At 39.1% G+C, this 27,510-nt stretch overlaps 1 protein-coding gene across 2 annotated transcripts in view; it reads right to left on the bottom strand.

Moving 5' to 3' along the window:
• bub3 (BUB3 mitotic checkpoint protein) overlaps nucleotides 1–24,268 on the bottom strand; it is a 36,407-nt gene extending 12,139 nt beyond the window's left edge. Inside the window, exons 1-5 of one of the 2 annotated variants that reach the window (XM_078564821.1) lie at nucleotides 24,133–24,268; nucleotides 20,182–20,376; nucleotides 17,560–17,629; nucleotides 15,738–15,889; nucleotides 1,702–1,860 (exon numbers count right to left, since the gene is read on the bottom strand). In XM_078564821.1, coding sequence (XP_078420947.1) covers nucleotides 1,702–1,860; nucleotides 15,738–15,889; nucleotides 17,560–17,629; nucleotides 20,182–20,376 — 576 coding nt within the window. In that variant the 5' untranslated portion in view covers nucleotides 24,133–24,268. The other variant, XM_078564822.1, reaches the window with a different exon arrangement.
• Between the last annotated feature and the right edge of the window lie 3,242 nt (nucleotides 24,269–27,510).

The following is a 27,510-nucleotide window of genomic DNA, read 5'->3' as shown; positions in this document are numbered from 1 at the left end:
AAAAAGATACCAGTCCAATGAATCACCTGGGCAACATTGCTTTTCACCATGCTGGAACTCTATTACACCGGTGCCAAGCTGAAGTCATGATTTAATGCCAACTCTAGATTTTCCCTCTCTTTCTTTGCCTGGCTTCAGTGCAAAGAACCTTGAAGACAGAAATAACATGTACATACACTGTGTCTGTTTCAGCTAAACAAAAGAAATGACAGCCATTTTCCGACATCCCTCAGGGCAATGCCTTGACCAGAGTCAAGCTGCCCAATTTAAAATTTCAAACAATGCTTAGCAGTTAACTGTCAGTCACCATCACTGATGCTTCTCCATGGCAACGTCACTTGCCAACCAATCAGCACTCTCTTCACATACAGTATAAATTGTTGTTTTCCCCCTTTTATTGGTATTCTTGTATCTTGATGAGTGCGAGACGAAAAGCTCAGACATGCCTCTTTTTTTTCAGCAATACTCAAGTTCTGCACTACCAAACGACTATAAGTTATATATTTTTAAAAAGTGTCATATCTCTTTTAAAATCAACTCACCTGCCATTGAGCTAAAGACTGGCCTCAAGGAGTATGTCTTCAGCTTGTGACATCACAAGGGGGTGCGGTTTTACCAGCAATGTGCCAGTGCTGAAAGACCTCGCTGTTTCTCCTGATGCTAGGCCCTGCTGCAGCGAGAAAAGGGAGTTCGCGCTGCAGCCAATTAACCAGGTAACTTCATTTATCTTGTGCATTCAGCAGCAAACACCGCTGACCACAAAATCTGGGCCAGTTTTAGCTGGTACTATTAGAGCTACTGAATATAACACTGGACTATACAAAGTTTTTGTACAAAAGCAAAATACTGCAGATTCTGAAAATATGAAATAAAAGCAGAAAATGTTGGAAATACTTAGCTGGTCAGTGGGCATCTGTGGGGAGAGAAAGATTTTTGTACATTTGCAGCTGAAATTTTGTTTTGGTTTGGTTCCCACAGCTGGTGAAGAATAGTGAGACTTTGGAAAAGATGTAAAAGACAGTCACCAGGATGAGACCAAGTCTTAGATCTTTTGAAAAGTACGAGTTCAAAATGCTGAAGTTATTACTTTGGGAGTGTAGGCTTAAGCAGAATACTTTTGTCTGATCCCTTTAGTTTAGAAAAGTTTGGTTAGATAGTATCCAAATACATTTCAATGATCTAAAACCAAAGGCAAGCATGTGAAATAGATAGACAACAAAAGTAGATACAACATGTATTTAGTTTAGAATCATAGATGTCTGGAACCAATTTCTATAATTCATGAAGTATGAGGTTGCTACAATCATTCAAGGTGAACTTGACAAGTTCCTAAAAGAAGAAAACATTGTCAGTCAGATGGTAAGTAATTAGTTAGCTCAAATGGCAGTGTGTGATGGGCAACAAGTCTCTTGAAGCTTCCTTGATTTCCTTCATAAAGTTCATTTTGGGCTAATTTTTGTGCTTCTCAGAAAAAGAATTATTGGGGAAGTTAGAATGGTGCGTACAATTGCATGCAATAATCTTAATGAACCAAGTGATCTTTTCTAATCCTTTTCCAAGGTACTAGATGTTTTTCACTATACATTGTTGTAGTGTGTACAATCAACCACTGAAATATATAATTGAACTAATTATAAACAAATTGAATGCAGTGCACAAAGAAATAGTACAAATATTGCCAAATATGAATATGTTAAATACCTGTTTATTTGGAAATGCTCTAATGCAGCGGGTCTGATATTTCAGACTAGACTCTCTCCTTTGCTGTACATATCCCATGTTCCTCAGGTCCCACACCAGCACACGACGGCTAGCAGTTCCCACAATTAGACGATCCCCAGACACAGAAAGAGTGTACACCTGAAAAGGAAAATAAACAACTCTAAAATTTTATCTTAAAATTGCATACATGCAAGAGCAAGCTTGCAAATACCTATGCAACTTTCCAAATCCTGATTTATCTTGGAAAATACTAGCATCAAGAAAGGTGGAAAAGTCGGTTTTTAACTTGATAATGGTGGCAACCATCTTAAGTAAATTAGCATGTCATATAATAAAAAACATCCAGTATGTAAGTAAACTATACTTTATACTCTCTATTAAACAATTACTTAGTATAATGTATTTCTGAGTTTGAAAAGCCACTTGAAAATTATGTTCAGACAAAAACAGGTACATTTCAGGGCACATTCAACCGACATTTTAAGTTACACACTGCAATGTAAGCAAGCCTTTAAAGAACCTAAAGTTGATTGATGAAGTTCTGATCAAAGCAAAATTTATTACCAGTTTACAAGTGCTCAAAATACTTACGGCTTTTGCCTTGTGCATTAAACTCACCAGAAAACAGTTCAATATTTTCAAATGAAAGCAGTGATAGTTTATACTGTATTAATTTCTCAGACAAAATTGGTGTTTCTTTTCCTAGAGGATTTTGCATCATTTGGTTTATTTTACAGGTTTAATTTTACACCTTCAAGTGGGAACTGGACCACTCTTTGACTAGGGCAGAATTCACATTACATAGCTGTTAAATAGCTTTATAAATAACACTGGCCTGGGACTGGTTTCAAACACCCGAGGGGGTTGGGAGAGTAATTTTCCAGAATATTCTTTCCTTTATTGATCCTGGATTTTCTGCCTCTCCTAGGAGATTACGTGATTGCTTGGGGGTGGTGGTGGGTAGAACGTCAAGTGTTCAGTCAGGATGTCCCAGCCATCATGAGACGTGTGACAAGCTTGATAGACTAGTTGGTCTTTTGCTGCCCATCAGTTATGTATGCTTGTCTGCAAATCAGAAGGTCCCATAATTCATGGGAAATGGATGGTTGAGGGCATCAGGCCACATATGAACCAAACACTAGCAACTTAACTTTTGTTCCCCTGCCCATTAAGCAAGAATAGCACAGTTCACAAGATAGTATTCCGACTGCACCCACTACCCCATCCCTTTTGGCACTTTCCTTTCACCCTTTTGAACACATTTTCCACAATGCACATTGAACTTTGGGATGGTCAAACAGTGTGCTGACACTCTATGAAATCACAATCAAACCCATTCTCACCCAACCTTCTCTATATTTCCGGTAGAAATAATTAGGATTATCCAATGGGTGCAACATCCAATCGATCCCTCATAAACCTGGGTTGAGGCTGAAGCCAGCTAGGACTAAATCTGGGATCTTGCTGGTCAGTATGTCTTAGTTATGATAAAGTACTCAAAAAAAAGTAAAGATTCTAAACAGTCCCACTCATATTCCTGACTGTCATACAATTTGGTGTCATCAGCAAAATTAATAATGTGCTGCTAGTGCTGTGCTCCAGATCATTAAGGAATTTGGGGAACCCTATTTATTACTAAATGCCATTAGGGACATAATTCCCATTCAACCTTCTACACCATGATCCCTAACTTTCTCAAACCATCCTTCACATAGTACCTCATCAAATGTATCCATTTAATTTCAAAGAAGTACACGTGGCATCAATTCAAACGTGCATTTCAATGGAATTCTGTCAGCAAATTCAACAATGAAAAACAGCTAAGCTGCCTGTTTGGAATCTGCAAGCTCCATGTTTCCAGCCTGTAATGCTCAGATGCTGAACCAAAGATCAGCATGCATTCATCTCCCAAATTAGAACTGGGAACATCCCACCCAAGCCTCTTCCCTCCCTCTACAGCACCTTCAGCAATCCCTATCAGCAAAGCTCCAAATACAAGTCAGTGCCAACCCTATCTTGCGGAAAAGAAGCAGTGTTAGCCTATGTCAGCCTAACATCTATCATAGGGAAATTGCTAGAATCCATTATCAAAGAGGTTACAGTAGGATACTTAGAAAATTGCAATTTGATCTGGCAGAGTCAACAGGTGTTTGTGAAAGGGAAATTGTGTTTAATTTATTAGGGTTTTTGAGGAAGTAATAAGCAAGGTGCATAAAGGAGAACCTGTAGATGTGGTGTACTTGGATTTCCAGAAGGCATTTGATAAGGTGCCACATCAAATGTTACTACACAAGATAATATTACATTATGTCAGCATGGATAAAGGATTGGTTAGCTAACAGGAAACAGAGAGTTGGGATAAAGGGCTCTTTTTCAGGTGGGCAAGCTTTAACAAGTGGAGTGCCACGGGCAACAGTGATGAGGCCTCAGCTAATTTCAATCTACATCCATGATTTGTATAAAAGGGCTGAATGTATGGTAGCTAGATTTCCTGATGATACCAAGATAAGATTGAAGTTGTCGAGAGGGCAGGCGTGCGAGAGTGTGTCTGCAAAGTGATATAGACAGATTAAGTGAGTGGGCATAAAACTGGCAGATGGAGCATAATATAGAAAAACGTGAACTTGCCCATTTTGGTAGAAAGAATAGAAAAGAAGCACACTATTTAAATGGAGAGTGATTGGAGAACTTGTTAGTACAGAGGGATCTTCATGTCCTGGTACATGAATCACAAAAAGTTAGTATGCAGGTACAGCAAGTGATTGGGAAGGCAAATGGAGCGTTGGCATTTATTGCCAAGGGAATGGAATATAAAAATAGGGTAGTTTTATTGCAGCTGTACAGGGCATTGGTGAAACCACATCTGGAGTACTGTGTACAGTTTTGGTCTCCTTATTTGAAAAAAGATATAGTTGCATTAGCAGTTCAGAGAAGGTTTACTCGACTCATTCGTGGGATAAGGGGCTTACCTTATGAAGCAAGATCGAGCAGGTTGGGCCTATACCCATTGGAGTTTAGAAGAATGAGAAATGATCTTATTGAGATATACAAAATCCTGAGGGGATTTGAAAAGGTAAATACCGGGAGGATATTTCCACTTGTGAAAGAGACTAGAACCAGGGCATACAGTTTAAGAATAAGAGATCTATGGTTTAAGACTTATATGAGGAGAAACTTCATTTCTCAATGGGACATCAGTGTGTGGAATTCTCTCCCCAAAAAGCAGTGGAGGCTGGGTCATTGAATTTATTCATGGTGGAGTTAGACAGATTTTTGATAGACAAGGGAGCCAAGGGTTATGGGGGGCAGATAGCAAAATGGAGTTGAGACCATAACCAGATCAGCCATGATCTTATTGGATGGCAGAGCAGGCTTCAAGGGCTAAATGGCCTACTCCTGATCTCAAGTCCTATGTTCCCATGTTCAGCATCCACTGCTCCAACGCAATATCTCGAACAAAACCAATTACTACTGAAGACAGGTTGCATATCTTCCTTCCTTTTCTATCCTCTTAATGATATCCGTGCCCTATGCAGCACTGGAGCAAAGATTGACTTGATTTGTCCTGGGAACCACTTACTTTTTCATTTGTACAACAACTCTAATGAAAGGAGGTTTCAAAGGTACTTCACGAAATGGTGTCAGGCATTCAGCAATAATGTGGCAAGAGGAACTAGTTGTGGGAGGTGAGTGAAAGAGTGGGTAAAGACATGGTTGTTAAACAGAGATGCAGCTAGTTTGAGGGATTGTTGTGAAGGATGGGCCTTGCCACATGGCCACAGAACACTCCATTCAGCTGCACTGTGCTGTATGGCCTGCTCCTCATGGAAAAGTGTGTGAAAAGAAAAACATCTTTGACCACACGTCTATCAGGCAGCGGTCCACGTTAACATCCTCAAGGCCCTGTGTGAAAAGGAGATGATGGATCCTGTCAGATGGTCCCCTCAGCTGGCTGTCAAAGTTATTTGGCAGAATGCTTCTTCAGAACTTTCAAGCAAGCACTAAGACGTAGCTTGGCTGCTGGGGCTGGGGCCTTCTGGTCAGATTCTGCCTGCACACCCACAGTCTCAATGCCTCTTCACACTGTCCTCAAGGCAGCTACATGGGGAAAAGCAGGCCTGGAAAGTGATGCACTGGTCTTTGTCAAAGTTCATCCCAAGCAGCTCTACGGGCAGTTCCCATGGGTGCACACTGAGATAAACATAAACTGCTGCTGGAGGACGATCAACTTGGTAAGACGCTCTCTGCTCAGCCTGAAACTCGTGTAGTGCAAAGGCCTGTCAAAGGCCTAGTCTTGCAGACTGGCACATTCCAGGGTTACGTGCTGAGGGATACACTGAAGCTTGGGGCAGCCAAAGGTTTCAATGAGGAAAGGCCGCGCCCACATACCATACGAAGTGACTTGAAACTGTTATAAAACCCCTCGGGCTGTATGTATCAAAGAGAATGTTTGATATGAAATGATCTTTTGTAAATATAACGCATAATGGAAAGTATAGTGAAGCTCCTCAAGAACTATATTGAAATAAATTGATCTGTATTATGCTTTATGTAATATCAAATTGGAACTGTTTTGTAATATACTTTTACAAATTTTATGAATAAAGTATACGTTCGAAAAATAAGAAATACATCTAGAATGCAAAGTTATGAAATCTGAAGGCTGTGTCTTCAGCAAAGTGAGTAAAGTGTACCTTCTGCTGAAAGACAGAGTGACCAAGAAGAGGAATAAATTTATGGCAAGAACGCAATGTGACTTGAGAGAGAGTTGGATGATACTCAAGAAGCTTGACACTGACCAGGACAAAGCAGCCCGCTTGATTGGCATCACATCCACAAACATTCACTCCCTCCACCACCTAGTAGCAGCAGTGTGTACCACCTATAAGGTGCACTGTAGGAATTCACCAAGGCTCCCTCAACAGCACCTTCCAAACCCATGACCACTACCACCTAGAAGGACAAGGGCAGCAAAAAGATGGGAAGACCACCGCCTGGAAGTTCCCCTCCAAGTCACTCACCATCCTGACTTGGCAATACCTCACCATTCCTTCACTGTCGCTGGGTCAAAAGCCTGGAACTCACTCCCTAACAACACGATGGGTGTACCTACACCTCATGGACTGCAGCGGTTCAAGAAGGGAGCTCAGCACCACCTTTTCAAGGGCAACTAGAGATGGGCAATCAATGCTGGCCCAGCCAGCGAAGTCCACATCCAGTGAAGGAATTTCTAAAAATATTGTAAATATGGAAGGATTTATACACAAGGTTGTGAATTTTGAAATGAATTAACTGATCGACAGGGATTTTGTATAGGAAGTAAAGAGCTGAATTTTAAATAAATTGGAGCTGGTGTAAAATGAAGCTCGGCAGCATGGCTTGGAGCTGGGCAAGGAATCCATTAGAAAACTAGATTTTAGAGCTGACAAAGACATGACTGACTCTTTCAGCAACAGTGAGGGCAAGATACAGATAGATAGACAAACAGACTTGTCTCCAAAGTGCTTTATAACTCCAAGTACTTTTGAAGTACAATCAATGTTGCAATATAGGAACCACAATGGTTAATTTGCACGCAGCAAACTTCCACAAAGAGTAGTGGTAACTGATAGATAATCTGTTTTTTGTGACATAAATATTGGCCAGGATACCAGGGATAACTCCTTTGTGACAGTGGCATGAGATCTTTTGCATCCACCTGAAAGGACAGACGGTGGTTCATCACCTCATCCAAAGGGCAGGTTTGATGTGGAAATAGCAGCGGATATAGGCTGTGAAACTCATGTCAGAATCAAACACAGATTGAACATTCAGATGACAGAACACAGCAGTAGAATGCAGGACTCCAAGCTTGTGGATGCTAGCGAGGACAGCATGCAACCTATAAATTGGAGTAGGGCAAGCATGAAAACCTCAGGTGCATCCCTGTGGCTGCAGGACAAGAACTGTGGCAGGAATTGTGCTAGTTATGCTGCAAAAAAGAGGGAATTATGAGAGCACAGATTCGCAGTGTCAGCAAAGATTTAAAAGCACAAGGAATAAATAAATAATGGACCTGATGGGCCGAATAGGCACCTTCTGCACCCTAAATGACTAATTTACCTTGGCTGCAATCAAGGGACAATCACAGGTGACCTTGCCAAGGGAAGGGTGGGTCTATTTGAGGATGGAAGCCATACTGAAAGGATTCAAATGGAATTTGGAAGCAGAGCACTACAAAGTAGATAGATGTCACACAAATCACCTTTTATTCCTACGTCCTAAACACACAGCACTTGTGTTACTGGTCCATTTCATTTTGAAGCAATAAAACCCGACTGGACAAAGAACTGAATTAAACCATCCATTTAGCTACTCCTGGTTGGCCACTAGCTTAACTCGTGCCTTTGAACCATAGCAAACAAACCTCTGAAGATTTCTGAAATTACTCTTTACTTGAAAGATAAAAATCAACCAATGTAACAGCTGAAAAATCAATGGAAATGGCACAGAACAGAAATCTCCAACTCAGCCATTGAAAATCTAAAATTTCTTTCTCTGCCCCATTGTAGGAAAGTTAGCTGGTTGTCCAAGAAATTGGCTGATAAGCACATTTCCCACCACTACTCCTGTCAACCTCAAGAATCAACAGGACAAAAGGTGACAGCAGACCTTATGACACTGCTATTAAACCAGTCCCTTCAAACAATGGAGAGGAAGAGCCTTTTAATGGGCTCCTGTACACCTTGAGACTCAACATTAAAGATTTACTCAGGTCAAAAATAGCCTTTTTAGACTGTTTTTTTAAACAGCTGCAGGCAGCTGAAGTTTTCAGAGCTGAGTTTCTCCATGAACAGCTCCTGCTCCTCCTTTTGGTGCTGCCTGCAGATGGTGCCCCACTAACTTGCCAGCACCAGAATCCAACTTGCAGGCAGTAATGCCACTCGGAGTCTGCCCTCAATACTGAAAAAGCACTGACACAGAAAGAAGAGTTAGGATCGCAGCAGGGTGGACTCCCATCCAGACACACTCCAGCAAAACTGCCTGAGAAAATTCCAAGCCACAGTAACTTGGGATTCCCAAGATACCTACACAATAAAAATTATGCTTCCATCCTGACTGATATGGTGATGGACAAATTAGTGGAACAATTACTTTGCCCAAAATAAGCTGGGAAGCAGGTTTTGGTAAGAACTCCAGATGATTCTCAAGGGCCACATGTCAGAATGCCAGATCAAATGTTCTGATCTAAAGTAAGTGCTTTTATTTCTATAGGACTGCAAGTCAAAACTAATGTTAACAGTGTAAACTTCCAGATAGGAATCTTTAGATTACAGATTGAAAGAAATAAAAAAGGATAGATATTTTAAACTTCTGTAGAACTAAATGAAGTTCCCACATGGGAACCAATGAAAGTCTACCTGCAGATGCTCAGGCATCGAGTATATTCAAGGCAGAGATTAATAGATTTTTGAGTACCAAGGGAATTCAGGGGATACAGGGATGGTGTGGGAAGATGGAGTTGAGATAGATCAGCCATAATCATACATGGTAAATATATAAATACATCATATATATCATAAAGGCTCTTATTTCTTGTTTTCATTATATTTTTTAAAAGCCTGCCTAAACAGGACACTAAGAAACAGCCTCCCAACAAAAAGACCAAAATAGCTTCAACCTTCCCATTTAAAACTGGGTGTTAAATCAATTTCAAAATTAAGTATTAGAGTTACCCTGCAATGTGAATGGCATCTCTGAGAAGGAACTGACGTTGTAACAAATATTTCTCATTTTTAATACTTTAATGCACAACCCAATTGACCTAATCAAGATATCCTCTACTGAAGGTGAAAGGCTTTGCTCAAACAGTCATAACTTTCAATAAATTAAAACTGAAATTTATTATCGCCAATTGTGGAGGAGGTTCCCTCTGCACAGTCTTTCATTTAAGCTCGGTCATATCCTGGCATCCAAGAAAGCAGTACGCTGAAACTATTGACTGAGCACATTTAGCAAAGTGATTCTCATTCTCTACAAGCATACAAACTGGAGGACACCAGCCCCTTTATCTACCTTCAGTTCTACCTCCCTCCAGTACATCAAGTACCAAGAGCATATTGATCCCCATAAATTATCTACGCCATGATGTGCAAACTGTAGTCATTCAGCCGTGGCAATTTGGTCTTACAGCCCAGTCAACTGCTTTCAACTTGCACTCAATACTTAGTCATTGCTTGTTTTTGCGTAAATTGTGCTACCTGGAATTTGGAAAGGATCAGTTTTTGTGAAATTCTCTCATTAGTGAATAAATCCTAAATCACTTAGTGCCGCACAGTACCAACAATTTGTGACATGAAAATGAATAAGAACAAGGTAAACTGTGGCTGCAGATAAAAATCTTGGGCAAATTGTTGAGAGCAGCAAATCCTGATTTATTCAGATTAAAATTTGTCCAAATGTGAGGCAAAAACATTATAAAACAACCCCTTCCAAACTTTCACACCCACAAAACCTGGACATGCTAGAGAATAATAAATACCATGCAAATAGGACCGAACTGTCCAGGCTTAAGAGTCAATTGACATATCCCAAGGGTTACATGTGGCCCATAAGACTGCACACAATAAGGGTGTTTCACACCACCTCCAGCCAAATGCATTAACACAATTCATAAATCAAACCCATCAATATTATGTGAAAAAATGACCATTTGAGAAGCACATTATTCTCAAAGCCATGGAGATGTAAAACATTGCATACTTGATAAAGGCATGAAGCATGTACAAATTTAAATTAAGCTCTTTCTGAACTAATGTCTCATAACAGACAAAAATGCTTACAAATGCGATATATTAAAAAGTAAGATCCCAGAAACAAAATTCACCAGCCCAATGGAAGTCTAAGCTGCACTGACTGTTGTATTCTCTGCAGCATTACTTTTATCATCAACTACAGGTAGCTAGATTCATAAAAAGGGAGAATCTTAAAAATAAACTAGACACAACAGCGCTGAAGTATAATTAAAAGCACATAAAACATGATTTTACCCAATGGCGCACATCAATTAAATGAAACAGCACAGATAAACCCTTTTAAGTTGGGAACCCCACCTGTAAGTTTCCCTCCAAGATACACACCATCCTGACTTGGAACTATATCGTGGTTCCTTCACTATCACTGGATCAAAATCCTTGAACCCCCTTTCATACAGCACTGTGGGTGTAATTACACCACAGACTGCAGCGGTTCAAGAAGGCAGCTGACCACCACCTTCTCAAGGGAAATTAGGGATGGGCAACAAATGGTAGCATAGCCAGCGACGCCCACATCCCATGAACGAATAAAAAAAGTACTGAATGTCTTTTGGAATTTGCATATTTGTTAACTGCCAAAAATTATATTTCCTTTTTGGTGCCATTATGCAGAAAAATGTCAAAATAGTTATTTAGCAAGCTGAGATATTAGATGGAAGCATTGCTAAAGATGATAGCCCAGAATTTGTGGTGAACAACAAAGTAAGGGCGCTCCCCGCTGACCGCAAAGGAAGCCTCAGAGACCTGATCTCAGTGGCAAGAACTTTTACCTCTTGATGTACAATTGATTGCAATATTGTTTAATGGGAATCCCCAGTGCTGGGCTGCAGTGATGTTATCAAATTATATGAGCAGCAAATCACATTGAAGAATTCTCAGACAGCCAACCAGGAAATGAAAAGCACTAGCCAGCAAATCATTTTTAAAACAGCAAAAATAAAGATTGAGACATTCACATAGGCTAAGCCTGAAGCATCATCATGAACAAAACTGAATTTTTATTTTAAAAATCTATTAATGAATCATAATGGAAATATTTAACAGCATTCCACAAATATAAAATTATCTTTTCAGGGTCAAATTGCTGTTCTTTAGAAATACTGGTTGTCAGGTACTTTTTGCACTGCAAGTGTGATCTTCCCAACTCCTAAGCACTCATAAATCAAGCAGCAGAGCTGATGGGTCATGCAGATTCTGCCAGTCTACTCTTGTGCACACATTCATCAGGAGAAGTATTACTCACTCAGATAAAAAACCTGATGCCATAATGAACCCCAGTGAACCAATAAACAGCTCCATCGACAATGCCTGTCTGTTCCACTCCATTCTGTCACAGATTCATCACTAGCTCTTGCTTGCTAACATGCTATAAATCATACTCTCATTCACCACAACCTATTTTCTTTAAACTAAGATCTTACTAAAAATTAAGCAAGAGTGATGGGGTGGCTTCACGGCCACTTAGTAGATAATGCAGTAGATAATACAGTAATAATAGGGTGCTTAAGGTGAGAATTATCCAAGATATACCTACATTACCATATAAGCCTTATATCTACAAGATTTGAACCTCACCTATATACAACTTGGCAAATCAAATGTTAAAATTACTTGGTCAAAATCAAAGACCATGAAAATGCAACTCTATGTTGGTAATGTTTTTTGTTCCACAGTGAAAATGCCTTTCTATTTTTCACAATATCAGACCCCGTTTGAAAATTTCCTATCCAGGCTTGGAAAATAATGTAGCAACATACCTGCATACTCAGCTGCCTAGAAGTACATAATCTACTTAAAATGACAGAGGGCTGAAGTTCAACATCCCCCCTATCCTCCAAAGCAAAGACATAGATTTTTCTCAACTCGTTAAAATGGCTATAAAAGCAAAAATGCATAGAGAAAAACACTTTAATCTTTTAGATACAATGGCCTTCTTCAGCACACACCAAAAGCATTTACTCTTAAGATGTTGAATGACTATGTATTTTCTGTTTTTACAGGCAGTCCTTGGACTTACGACACAATTGATTCCTGAAAACCATGCCTTAAGTCGAAACATCGTAACTCGGAACCGTTTTTCCCTTAAGAGCGATGTTATAAATGGGGGATTGGTCCTTCAACCAAGGCCCAAAACCCTATTTTCACCAAAATAACACAATTTTGTACTCAGATCAATTACAGACAAGTAATATAGCAACATTAATGTATTTACGTTAAATAACTATCATTGATATAAAATCAAATAAGCTAAATACATATAGCAATATAGTACAGTACTATACATTATCCCTACCTACAAATGATCTAAAATGCATGGACAAATTTTAAAGCCTTAATTTTTTTTTAAAAACATAGCTTGTCTTCAGCATGGGTGCGTCTGACTGGGTGAGGTTTCCAGGGGTTTTTGAGGTGATTTGGAAGGACTTCTTTGAGGTGGCTTTGCTGGACTTTTTGAAGGGCTCTTGGTTGGACATTTTGAAAAGGTTCTTGGCTGGAGTCTTCAGGGTTTTTGGCTGCAGGCTTTTCCGGAGTCTTGTCTGCTTTCTTAAAGAAAGTATCCAGGAATGCTTGGACCAGATGTTCTCCTCTTTCCCTTGTAAATTTCTCTGTATATGTTGTATATGCCCCTATTTACTGATGCACTGCGTTCAATGTTGGGGTCATGTTCCTCAAACAGGGACATGGCAGCTTCCAAATATTGAAATGCCTCAGCCAACACTTGTATTATCAAGACTTTACGAGGAGGAGGAGCCTCATTAATAGTGGGTGCATCTTCCTCCTCTGCTACTTTTTGCTGTTCCAATTCAATGAGGTCTTTATTAGTTAATTCTTCAGGATGTGATGCCAGCAACTCATCAACATCCTCTGGTGCAACATCCAAGTTGAGCTCTTTGCTCATTTCAACAACATTTTTGGTCACCTCTTCAACAGTGTCTGTAAAACTCTGGAAGTCAGACACAAACTCCGGACACAATTTTCTCCAAACGCCAATCAAATTTGATTGTTTGACTTCATTCCATGCCTCGCCAATGTTCTGCATGGTAAATGTTGAAGCCCTTCCTGAATTCCTTCAGAGTTGGTCCACCTTCCTTCTCAGTTGCCCTGATGGCCTGGACAAATGTGCACCTAAGATAGAAGGCCTTGAAGGATGGTCCATGGGTTGCAGCAATGAGGTGGTACTGGGGGGCAGAAACACCACTTTGACTTCAGGATGCATTTCATCAAGGGTAGGTGGATGACCAGGAGTACTGTCGAGGGTTAACAATACTTTAGCTGTAAAATTGTTTTTGCTGCAATAATCCTTGACACTTGGCACAAAGCGATGATTAAATCAACCCTCAAAAATGATTCTATTGGCCTACGCCTTATGATTGGATTTCCATATCACTTGGAATATCCCTCGAATACCCTGGGGTTTTCCAAATTGTACACAAGCAAAGTTTTAAGTTTAAAGTCATCTGCAGCATAATTTCACAATTTTGCTCAGTGCCAATCTTTAGGCAGCTTTGTGCCCTGGCATGGATTTCTCCTCTTTAGCAATATAGGTTCTTGACAGCAGTTTTTTCCCCCCCAAGAGCTCAGTTTCACCAACATTAAAAATGTGCCGAGCACAATACCCACCCTCTTCAATTAATTCAGCCAATGTCTCAGGAAAAGCACGAACTGCCTCCTCATCAGCATTGGCAGCTTCATCGGAGATCTTGATGTTATGCAAATTGGCCCTGACTTTAAAATGCAGAAAGCACCCCCGACTCGCATTAAAAGGCTCAGCATTAGAATTCTTCCCATTATTTCTTTAGATCATCACAAAGACTCCTAGCATTTTCCTGAATTACACCTAAACTCACAGGAGCAAAGCACTGAATTTGGTCCTCCTGACAAATGATTAAGTTTCTCAGCCGGAGCAATAAGTCCAACACACTTAGTTATCACAAGAGCCAAGCCCTTAACATATTCCTGAATTCTTAGCTGGTCTTTCAGGATGGTCACAATAATCATTCGGATTATCCAAAGTTCTACCAATTTCAGTGTGCATCTCACCTTTCTCAGACCTCTTACTTATTTCAATTTCTGTTTCCATAGTAATTGTTCTGTGTTTCTTAGAAGAAGCAACGCCACTTGCATGAGATTTACACTTTTCTGCCATTATTATGGCAAAGAAATGCTTAATGTTAAGAAAATGTTTGGAAACAAAGATTCACCAAGTAAAAATGGTGTCAGAATGGCAACTGAGGGTCTTGGGTCATGGAGATGGGTGGCATAGAACGTCAAGGTTCGAAGGCCTGGCGTCGTAGAGTCAAAACCGACGTGGGAAAGTCAAAATTCATAAAAGTCGTTAAGTGCCGTTTGTCGTAACTTGAATGCCATAAAGTCAGGGGCTGCCTGTATTTCAAATACGTAGCATTTTCCCTCATTTACAAAATTATTCAGCCCAAGGAGACAGGACTTTCTTATTTTGAAATGGAATTAGGTAAGTAGCTCTGGAAAAAGTTTGTCTTTATCTAGACTTACATGTGAGTACATTTAATTATACTCGTGTTCTTTATTTGATATAGGCATATGGATGCTTGCCAACGTAGCAAAACAAAACGAATGTCAACATCACTTTACGTAGGAACAAGAGTCGGACAAATCTGTCTCTCTAGCCAGTTTCACCATCCAATTAGATTATGGATGATTTGTTTTGCAAAGGAACAAAGGTTATAGGAGACAGATGGGAAAGTAGTGGAGGCCACAATCAGATAAGCTGATATATCTTATCAAATGGCAGAGTAGGCTTGAGAGGTCAAATAGCCTCCTCCTACCCCTAGTTCGGAACTGCATCTACCTGCCTTGGCTCCATAACCCTCATACCCTTGCCTTATGTATTAATCTTGGTTTTAAAATTTTCCATTGACCCAGCCTCAACAAATTTCTGGGGGAAAATGAGTTCCAGGATTTCTACCATCCTTTGTGTGAAGAAGTGCTTCCTGGCATCATTTAATCAACTTAAACATCTCAATTAGATCACCCCTTCATCTTCAATTACTAGCGATCACAACATAGTTCATATAAAATAGTTAATAATTATCCAATCCTACCTTACACTTTGAAAGGTAGGCCTTGTGAGATAACAGCTAACATTGTGAACAATGCCAGTAGCTTGTACAATTACAATATATTTCTGTAAATTTATTTAGTCAATTTGAGCATTGGTTTATAAACAGTGGTAATGCATACCCTTTCTGGCTGTGCGAATGTTCCAGCATTGCAAGGTGTTCTAGGGTCCCATAGCTTGACTGTTTGATCCCAACTTCCTGTGACCATAACATTCACTTCCGGACAGTATTCAACACAACGAATTGAAGCATCGTGCGAACCCACAATAGATTCTATAAAAAAGATAAAATTAACTGAATTGTGCCTTACATCTAGAAAAAGCTGACTGTTTGCTCCTTATAGGAATAAAGTGCAGCTCCTTTATTGTAGTATAACTATCAGTGGGAAGATTCTTGGGATACATTCTTCAAAGTATGGGTGAGTCTAATGTGGGGTGCCCATGTTTTCCAACCCTTAGGCCACACAGATGCATACCATGGAGTCTCAAATGCCAGAAAAGATCTAAATTGTTATATATTTTCATCTGTCTTGCTGGATATCAAAATGTTCAAATGCTCATTCATAATTTATGCAGCAACTTAACTGAGCTAACAAAAACCGTTCCCAAGGCTCAAAGCTCACATTATCAAATAGAACAAAGCAGCAGGTAAGAATTACCATGGTAAATAGAATGAAATCACTTAGGCTTCGACGTTACCAAGTGTCCCATGAGTTGTAAATAAAAACCCCTCTGGTTTAAATGCTTCTTGCTTAAAAACTCCTCCCTTTTTATTTAAATTAGAGAATAATGTGATGTGATTTTTAATTACTGAACTTATTTAAAAACAATGAACTTTGTTGCCCTAGGCCATTTCAGTAGCATCAATAATAGGAAGCGTCAAATGTAAACCAGGGACAGGAGTTGGAATGAGGTTCAAACTCTAGGATTACCCCCCTCCAAAGCACAACCCTCAGACCAGAATTAAGTCATGACATGTCACCCCACCACCCCCTCACCCCCAAGTATTTGCAATGCAACCTATCTTCAACATACCAGGGTTTTCTTCTTAAAGTGATTTAGGCTTGATTGGTTCACCCTTCAACTTACTTCTCCTCCAGCATAATCTGAATATGACCCCACTTAATCAATCCTCAGCAGTTCTTCAATCAGGAAATTTTCCCATTAGATTAAGAAAACCTAGGGCCTTTAATCCTAACTTTAAAGAATACACAAGATAATTTTTAATGAGTGAAATTAGGTACCATCATTACCCCTTGATCTTTCAATACAAAAATCTTCCCATTACAAGCTCACCAAAGATTCCTAGACAAATGAGGTGCACTTCTAAACTGCAACTGGAAGCAGGGGCTACCAATCAAATTATAAATCAAAAGACAAGAGGAAACGTCAAAGGTGTTTAAAATTATGAAGGCATTGCAACGAGTAGATAGAAACAGACTGTTCACGATGTTTAAGAAGTCTACAACAATGGGACATGGATGAGTAAATGCAAGTTATTGAAGAGAAAGAAAACATAAAACTTTTACATAGAGAGTTGTGAGGCTATGCAGCGCAATCAAAGTTAGTTATTAAAGCAGAGACAATGTCAACACTGATTGAAGGAAAGAGAAATAAAGGGATACTAGAACTGAATGGGCATGAGATTAGGATTCACACACAGGATAAACATCAGCACAGGCAGTTTGAGACAAATAGAAAATAGAGCACAATATTAAGATATATTAAAAAGAAACAACAGGCTATAGGCTTTATTTATGCTAAGTTTAATATACTCTGCTGTCAGGCTTGGTAGATCACTAAAACAGAGTTCAAACAACAGATGAAATACTTTCTTTGAGCTAAAGACACCTTCACAAGCTTGGGAGCATAATTTATATAAAAATATTTTCAAGAACATCATGCAACTCCTTACACAGCATGTTTAATACAAGCATTTCTCACCCTGGTCTGTGTTTAAATCACGCATTTTCAGAGAAAGGTCCAATCCGCCACTCCATGAATGTGTTGGATCCTATTTTGGGGGTCAGGTGGAGTAAACACGGTTACTATATAGCTTACTTTGGTACTTTGATAAAAACAAATATTGGTCCAATATTTACAGTGAAGTAGCAACATCTGGCCTTGTAGTTCTCCTGGACTTTTAAAAGTATGTTTCAAAAGAAAAAATCCTTCTTGACTCTACCAAAAAAGTACAATATTGCAGAATAACTATAAACTATCATATTCTGTAAAGAATTCATTTAAACTCTGCACTTTATCCTTCAAAATGAAAACTTTGGGTAGCTCATTCCTAACTCATGAATTTAAGAATCCAAAAAAAATGATTAACAATATTAAATTACTGCTCCAAATGCTGAAAAATAACTGACCAAGAAATACAAAGGACTCTATAACTTCTTGAAATCAGATGTCAAGTACAGTGGTGTTTCAGTTTGCTTCACATATTTCTAAAAGCTGTATGACTTGTTACAAGACCATTTTAGGGTCACAATGCAGTCAGCTGGAGGTGTACTGGAGCAGCCCAGAGATTAATTTAATTCCTAATGAAAATAAACGTTCCAAAATAGACTTTGCAGCACAGCAGAAAGAGACCTGATACACAATGGGGCGATGGAAAAAGAAAATTAGGAGTGAAGCCATGGTATCCCTGTGCCTACAGGAGTTTAACTAACTTATTCCATGCCTAAGATAGATGCTAAGATCTAGGATACAAGGTCACAGTCTCAGAATAAGGAAATGAGGAGTAATTTTTTTACTCAAAGAGCTGTGAATCTTTGGAATTCTCTACTCCAGAGAGTGGTGGAAGCTCAGCTGTTAAGTATATTCAAGACAGGTTGATAGATTTTTGGGTGGTAAGGAAACCAAGGGATATGGGCACAGTGCAGGAAGGTAGAGTTGAGATAGAAGATTGGCCATGGTCTTATTGAAGAGCAGAACAGGCTCCTATTTCTTATGTTCTCTTAAATTGGCCATGTTTGTATTCTACCTTATAATAACTACATGCATAATCCATATGACCACCAAAACCAACATACGTTTGTCAATTTACTAATGAAAATGGGGAGATCATGAGAGACAGGCGATGCAGTAAAAGAATTGCAGTAGCTTTTCAACTGGGAAATAAACAGCAAATCACATTCAATATTGATAAATGTAAATCTTTTGCACAGCAGTTAAGTTACACATCATAAATGTGTACTGAATGAAAATGAATTAGCATGATGGCTGTGTGTTAAACAGGATAATAGCTGACTACTTACAATGTTCAGGCAATGCATCTAAGCACTTTAATATTAGCAGGACACAAGAACGGTACAAAACAAATCCCCAATTTATACTAAGACTTTTCGGTGCATTAGTCAGACCCCATAAATATATCGTATGCTATCCTGGCAACTTCATGAACACGTATATGCATTGGAGATTGTGCAGATTCCTGTTAGGTGAGCAAACACATGTTTTGTAGCTGCAATCAAGAGTCATGAATGGTACATTGTCATTCGGGTTCAAGGGTTAAAAAATAGAATGGAGTGCAAAAGATTTGAGAAGGTAATGGAGCAAGTTTTGATTCATATTGGAACCCATAACACAAAACAAATAGAACTGAGGCCCTGGAGAGGAAACTTATGTAACTACAAAAGGAAGAATTGCATTTATATAATGCTTTTCATAACCTCAGAACCCAAAGCACTTTTCAGCCAATAAAGTAACTTTTTTAAAGAAGTGTAGTCACTGCTGCCCCCAAAAACAGCAGTGTGATAATGACCAAATGATATGCTTTTAGTGCTGATTGAGGGATAAATATCGATAAGAACACCATGTCATGGGACATTTTCACAAAATATTTGTGAAAACACCTGAAAGAGCATACAGAGCCTCGAATTAAAGTTTCATCCAAAAAGACAGCATATTCCCTCAGTACTTCACTGAAGTGTCAGCCAGATTTTTGTGCTCAAATCTTTGATGAGATACATTAAAGAGTAAGATCTCAAGGGGAATAAATCTCGATTACTCCTGATGCACATGATTATCTATATAGGAAAAATAAGAAAAAAAGTTACATTTTTGGCTAGAGAAATTGGAGAAAGAAAGGATTTAGGTTCCTAGGACATTGACATTGTGACAGCCTAGACTGGAGTGACACAAAGCTGAGACCGATTGCTCATACTGGAAGCGTAACCAATGCTCTGGGGAGAAACTGAATGAATGTGGCAGGAGAAGGGAAAGCACACAAAGTAGAAAGGAAAACAGAAGGAATGAGGAAAATAAGAATAAATTAAAAAGCAGAATGAAAATAGGATCATCAAACTAAAATTTGCTCCTATCAGTTTAATTTATATACATGCACAAAGTATTGCAAACCTATAGGCATAAATTCCTATATGGAGTACAGTATACAAACAGATATGGCTTAGGCTAGGGCTGATTTCGGAGATGTTTGGGAGTGAAGTCTAAATGGCAATGTTATTCAGCTACTTAAAACAAATATTCATGTCACTACTAGGTAAAATGTTTTCAGACTCTGGAAATCACAATTGAGCAACAAAATAAATTCCTACTTACATGAAAAGCGCAGTCCAGGACAGCTGCTGAATGCTGGTACTTAAGGCGCATGTTATTTGATGTGATGTCATATAAACGGACGGTACAGTCCCAGGATGACACCAACAGGAATTGAGAGGTGTTTGGACTGAACTTAATGGCAGAGATCCCATCTTCAGGGCACTGGTTTAGTTTGAATTCATTTGAGCCAGTCATCTGAAAATAAGCAATATAATATTTCAGTAAAATCTGTACTAATCATTAACAAACTTAAAACATTGATCAGAGAACTAGGAGACAGGATTGATTTGTTATAACCATCAATAACAATTCCTACTGGTCTAATGTAAATAGACTCAGTACGGGGGGGGAAGCAAGGACAAGGTGTGCAATAAGTTCAACCAAGCACACCAGCTTCGTGTTCTCTCCAATTGCAGTATCAACTACAATGACTACTATACGTTTCCCTTAAACATGAAGAGTCTTTGGCCTTCTTTCTTCCAAAAATAATAAAATCCAGTGATGACCTACTGAAAATGGCTCCCTCACATACAACCAGCCAACTGCCAGAGCACAAGTGAAATGAAAGCTGAATCATACTTAATAAATGTCAATTCCAATGAAAGATGAAATTACCAATATGTTGTGAAAATGCACAACCGTAGGGACACCACCCATACCTGTCAATGCAGTTACATTGTTAGTAGCATAGTCTTACGATCTAATATCTTTAACTTTAGACCTCAGAGTCGTGCAAGGTACAGTAACATCAATTGGCTTGTATGGAGCATCAACACCAGTATGGACCTGTTGGACTACTTCTGTACTGTAAATACTTCATAATTAATCCTGTCTGTAACAAGCTATTCAGGCAAATTAAGGCAATTTGCTTAAACATGTAGAAGTGAATAAAATGCAACTCATTTTGTTCTACAAACTACGTAATTCAAAAAATCTCATCTAAAATGACTGGAAGCTTTCTCATCAAAGATGGGTACAATAATGCTCGTGTCCTGTGCTTTGTCACACATCCACAACATTTAACCTGGTAACATGACTGATAATAAAAGCAACAGGTCATAAACCAAGCATGTAGGTGCCAAATAGTAGTAACTACATGTAGCTCCAGAAACATGAAACCATTTTCCTGACTAAATGCACAAATTGTTTTCAAGAACTATATACTTATTTAAAAAACGAAAGGCTGTGTTACATTAGCAAACGTGACCCTGAGCTTCCATTTGCTTGCCATTTAAGTCTCCATCTCACTCAGCTCTCCATGCTTGGTTTCCTGAGCTATTTCAATGAAGTTCAACACAAACAAGGAACATCACCTCATCTTTCTACTAGGCACTTTACAATGCCTTACTATTAGATTTTGACCACCGCTCCCATTTTCTCTCACACAGATGTTGGTAATAAAGGATTGCACCAAAGGTCTGAGAGTGGGTTAGTGCGTGGAGTGGGGACCTCCTATTGGTACACAGCAGTGCGGTGGTGTGCACTTCTGAGGCCTACCCTGCCTTTCCTCAGCCAAGCAAGCCTCTCTCCACATTGACAGACTTCCCATGTTTCTCTGCCCCTCTATTGTTATAATTTATACCTATTCTGGATTCATCTTTTGTTTCTATATTTGTCCCATTATTATCCCCCTTTGCCTGGGACCCTTTTGTCATTTAATTACTCCTGCCCCTCACCCTATCACAGATCTTTCCCTGGATATAATTTCCAGCGGTTTCAGACAAATTTTGCTTAAAGCTGTTCACTGGAAAGCAATCACATCCATTTTTGGGGTGTTAATGGCAGCAAAGCACTCCCTCTATATGAGACCCCCTACCTATAAATCACAGTTACATCATTGAGCTTGTCATATCCCATAGTCTACTATTCAAGTACGAGCCGGAGCACTACCGGGGATGTGTAATAACCACAATATCCTATACAACACTGAGCCAAGCATCTAAACCCCATAACCTTTCATAAGGACCACCCACTGTAATATCACCAACCTCCATCCCTACATCAGACAATCTGCTGTTGAAACACTCATTCATGACTTTTACCAATGCACTCTCGATCCGCTTCTCCCTGCCCCCCAACCACAAGCCACAGCTCATCCAAAACTTTGGTGCTTGTATCAAATCCCACATCCAACCCACTTGCTCACCATCCCCATCCTTACTTAATCTTCAAACGCTCCCTTCCCCAAAGCCCAATTTAAAATCCTCATACCTCCGTTCAGATCCTTCCATGGCCTCATCCCTCCGTATCTCTAACTTTCTCCAGATCTATACCCCCTCCAGCCTCCATTTCACCTCATGGCTTTCCAATAACCTTATAAATTTTTATAAAACATTATAGATGGCTCTCCCACTTACTAAGAAATATCCTATAGCAGGCAGCCAGGATGACAAACCTAGGACAGAGTAGGCCTGTTATATTTGGAAAGGACATGATTCTAGAACAAGGCATTCCTAAACCTGATAAGGTTGGATTTCATGACCAAACCAAATGAGTAAAGGTTAAACAGTATCCTAGCAAGCGATAAACCATGCCACAAGATGGCTTCGGGCAGAGTGGGGTTTTCCCTGAGTATCCATCTCTCAGTGATTGGATAAACGGGATCGAACAAATGATCGATATAGCATATCCAACAGCCTCCAGAAATATGGTATATGAAAAGGTGCTCAGAAAGGAAGTCAACAGTCTTCTTCAGATGGAAGAAACCCAGAGAAGAGCTGCATAACTCAGAAGACAAAGCCAAAAAGATGCCACCACCAACCACAGAGGTCATTATTCCCCTGCTTCCCCACCCCCTTGACTCATCTGATCAGAGACTAGCAAAAATTCTCACCTGTTACATGCTGTTTCTACCCATCTAGCTTATGCCTCTTATCTCTAAACTGTTGTTTTTAATAAACTGCTTTAAATTCACCTATGACTTTGACCCCTTATCTTACACTCCATCCGTTGGCAGCCACCTTTTCAGTTGCTCAAATCATTCTTGCACCTCTTCAGCTCCTTCTCCACCTTTAAAACCCACTTCTTTTGCTAATTTTTGGTCGCCTCTTCAAATATCACTCCCCTTTAACTTGATGTCCTTGCATCCTTTTGAAGCAGCTGAGAATTATTTTCTACGTTAAACTAATGCGAGCTGTCGAATCTATTTGCTTAGTTATCTGGGCTCACCTCACTCCAGGTCAAATAGGGCAGGGATATTAGTCAGGCTAAATTGTACCAGTGTTCCACTCTGCCTGGGAAACAGGCAGGGATGCTGTCTGCCCATAAACAAAATGGTGTCAGTGGAAGAAAAGAAATATTAATACACTAAGTTGTACGCTTCCCTTTTATTAGATTTATGGAATGATTGCCAGGTTATCAATGACCGAATTAGCCATATGATCACCAGTAAAAGCTGATTGATATGGCAACTTTAAATATTATAGTATAAAACTATTGAAGGGATTGCTGCTTGAAGAAAGGCATCAATATTTGGAAATTGAATTTGAACAGCGCCTGACAAATAAAATGGCCGCCGTGCCAAATTGATTTGCACGTTGGCGCTGAATTCCGGACTGAATCCCCAAACCCGAAGCACATCCTCTCATTTCGTCGGCCATTTATTTGACGGAAGCGTTAAAAGGGGATCGCATCGCGATAAAACACCGCATACTCTCCCCGTCAAGCCGAAGAGTCCGAGCGGACACGCACTGGAACTGAGCCGCATGCGCCAGCTCAGGCCTATGGCCTGCCCGCAGCCGGAGGTTCGGGGGGCGGGGGGGGTGCGCGCGGAGGGGGTGGTGCGATTCGCTAGCCGGACTGTATAGCGGTATAGCCCCGGCCTCCAGCACAAACACACTGGGCTGGGTGGGAGAGACAATGCCAGTGCTAACCAAGAGGGTAGCCGTTGGTCATGCGGCCTATACTCCCACACCCGCACTAAATGAGATACCAGCCGTCTCCATTGCCTACCTCCTCTTCCGCTGTTTTCTCTCTACTTTGAACCAATAACCGAATTCAAACCGACACTGATTCCGCTCCGATTATTCCAGAAGGCGCTGCTGCTTCACTCGCGCTGCCGCCGTCACTGTTCACAATCCTTTCTCCTGATTGGTCAGTTTGAACCCGGTCAGCTTTCGCGCCTGTTTGGGTTGACGATGTGACATCACTGCGGCCCGGGGGGGGAGGGGGGGCTGGCTGAAATAAGTCACGTGATGCTCCGCTTTGCCCAGGTTCATTCCTTAAAGCTGCAAAACTTCAACTTGAACGACCGTGGGCCCCTTTTAAACGGGAAACTGCAAATCAGGAGAATGATTGCAATGAAACCCAAGTTTATTTTTTTAACAAAAGGAAAGCCCTGTAAATTGAAGATTAATTAACAATTTATATTTGAGGTTTGCCTGTAGGGCGAGAATGCCACTGCGTAATGTTTTGCAACTTTGGAGACCTACACAGTTCAACTACTTTGTAGACATAATATTAACGTAAATGTTAAAATATTGTGAACCGCTACATTAAACTGAACCACTATGGTTTCGATTTTCGACCACGGAAGAAGTAACTCTTACAGTTTTAATGACAATGCAATACAGAAACGTGTATGCGTGGAGAATATATTGAGGGTATCAGTACTGTTAAAGTAATTAAAATATAACATGTATACATAATGGATGAATGTTACTTTGGTGGGTTGTTAGCTAGTGCTTTCCGGACATTCAATACCATGAGTTAGTTACTAACCATGCATGTTATTCAAACTGTTACTATTATTAATACGATTGACGCTATTCATAAATAGACATATATGTTTGCATTGCTGCTGTTGACATTTAATCTACATTTAGTCTACATCAATTTTTCTGTAATTCAATTTGTGATTTTTATTTTATATTGAAGAAACCAATGTACCCGTAGGACCTTCTGTTATTTTTGTTTAAAAATGCGTATTCCTCCAAAATGTTCCAACGAATTAATGCTAATGTAGATGTTCGAATTGTTCTCAGTTCGTAATAATGGTTTGCTTGTTCCAAAATACCCGTCCCATAATTTCAAAGCATTATTTGCGTAAGCCACTTTTCAGGATAGCATCAGTTCTGATGAACATTCTTGTTTAAATGCAATAAAATGTTATATAAAGATATCTTAATAAATTGCATTCAATTGGAGTTTGATTCTAGTGCGGAGCCCACTTTCGGTGTTTAGTAATTCGCATATATGCAGGTAGAAAGTACGTTATATTTGACCAACAGTATATAACGGAAAATGAAAATATCATAACGTTTCTTCTCTCATTCATCATATTGCGTAGATGTTACCATCTTTAAACATAATTTATTTAACAAAAATAATAGATTTCATGTATTACCGCTTTTAACCTTTTTGTGACAGATCTATTGAATGCCTTATTACCCAATGTTTTTAGAAACCGTGAGTAAAGTTCGCAAATACGCTCTAAAATTCTACCAAGAAGTTTAAATTCAAATCAGATCAAGTTAGGTCTTGTTATTTTGAACTGCGTCGTTATGCAACATGTGGATATAAGTTCACAGTACATATTTATAGCAGTGTCATTAAAAAATCCATATGCACCTTTCAAATACAAGACCTATTTCTGTTGTTACATCAGTTAACGTTCAATGGAGTAGAAATAGAACGTAGATGCAGTATTTCATAATAAAGGTAAGAATTTAGAAGAAATATGTTACTCTCCGCAAGTTTTGATAAAAGGTTATAGAAATACAAATATTCATATCACAACAAACCCCTGCGTTGCAGTTCATTCTTCTGAACTGTTGATTAGACTATGTTACATTTATTTTAGGCAATAGCTGTTATCGTAATTTGGTTTATGCTGACAGATGACACATATTTCTATGTTCAACTGAAGGGCGTGCAGAAAATATGGAGTTTCAAGCTGGAAATATGGGCTAAGCATCACATGATTAAACAATCGTGTATGTTGATCGCCAGTTAATTTCAACAATAGTTGATGGTATTGGTCGTTCATTTTATATACGTTTAGGTAAAGTAATATGTCTGTTAACTCGGGAGAAATGGCAATGTACGCTTTGTAAAGTGCTGCATGACCGTAATAAAAATAAAAACACGCAAACCATGTGCATTACCCTTCCAACTTTTCCTATTCTTTATTACTTTACATCAAAAATTTATTAATGCGCCTATACTTGTTATAACGTATACCCTTGAAGTTAAATTTTAAGAGATATACTACGCTATTTTGTCTCTGATAAATGTAAGTTTCGACTAGTGGTTTCAGTCTACATAGTTCAAAAATGCAGACTTTGCCCTTTTCTATTATTTAAGATTGTCATTCTGTAGGAGTGAATAATGACATGCGTTTTAACATTTTTGCAACTGTGTTGAATAGCTCGAAAGGGTGCCTTTACAGATTATTTAAATTAAAAATACTGTCTCCCAAGATTTTAATTAAATACTCTGAATTAACCTTACCTTTGCCCAATGCATTACCCTGAAAATGCCAACCTAAATTTATTCCTCATATCAAAGGCACTAAATTTAAGAATAAGCAAAATATTTGAAGTATCCATTATTGTACCTTGTAATTACATTATTAACTTTTTGTTAAGGTTTGTGTGTCAATTCTTTGTGACAACTTGTAAGACTCGGAAGTACTACTTGTCAGAATTGCGAACTATAATCTTTTGCAAAGGAAATTTCAGGTTTAGCTAATAGCAACCCATTCAAATTGCTTTGGACGTACAACCTTCGGGCAACATTACTCACAACGTTCTACTTATACTGTTTTATCCAATTTCAGATTTTCATTTAATTAATTTACCATATGAACAACGTATCCTTAAATTATGTTTGACATATAATACACATCTGTTTGCATTTCCTGCTACAAATGCCATTATGTCAGTGTTGCTTTCGATGGCGAGTGAAATAGCTCTCAATGTAAAAAAAAAGAACCGTGTGCATAGTAAGCCTGTGTATTATTCCAATGAATAGTCATTGTTGACTATTCATTTCCCTTGTCAAAACTTTGCTTCTATGTCAACAATGAATTCCTATCACAAGTCGAGCAACATCCGCAGATCAGATGTATACCTCGTGGTTCCTTGTCGGCCATTAAGAAATATTCTTAAAATCAGTACAGTACTTCATTTTCTTCATGTGTGTTTTGCATATTCTGAAATATCTATTTTGATGTGAACATTTTTAGCATAATGCACCCATCTTCGATTGTAGGAATTAAATGAGCCTTATTATCAAATAAGAAACTGCAAAATAATCCATATATACACTGTATATTTAATACAATTTATAGAGAAGCACATTGTCTTTATAATTATGCAAGTGGCTGCA

This window comes from Cetorhinus maximus, chromosome 20 (genome assembly GCF_964194155.1).
Source record: "Cetorhinus maximus chromosome 20, sCetMax3.hap1.1, whole genome shotgun sequence".
Classification (NCBI taxonomy): domain Eukaryota; kingdom Metazoa; phylum Chordata; class Chondrichthyes; order Lamniformes; family Cetorhinidae; genus Cetorhinus; species Cetorhinus maximus.
This window is presented reverse-complemented; position numbering and strand designations above follow the sequence as displayed.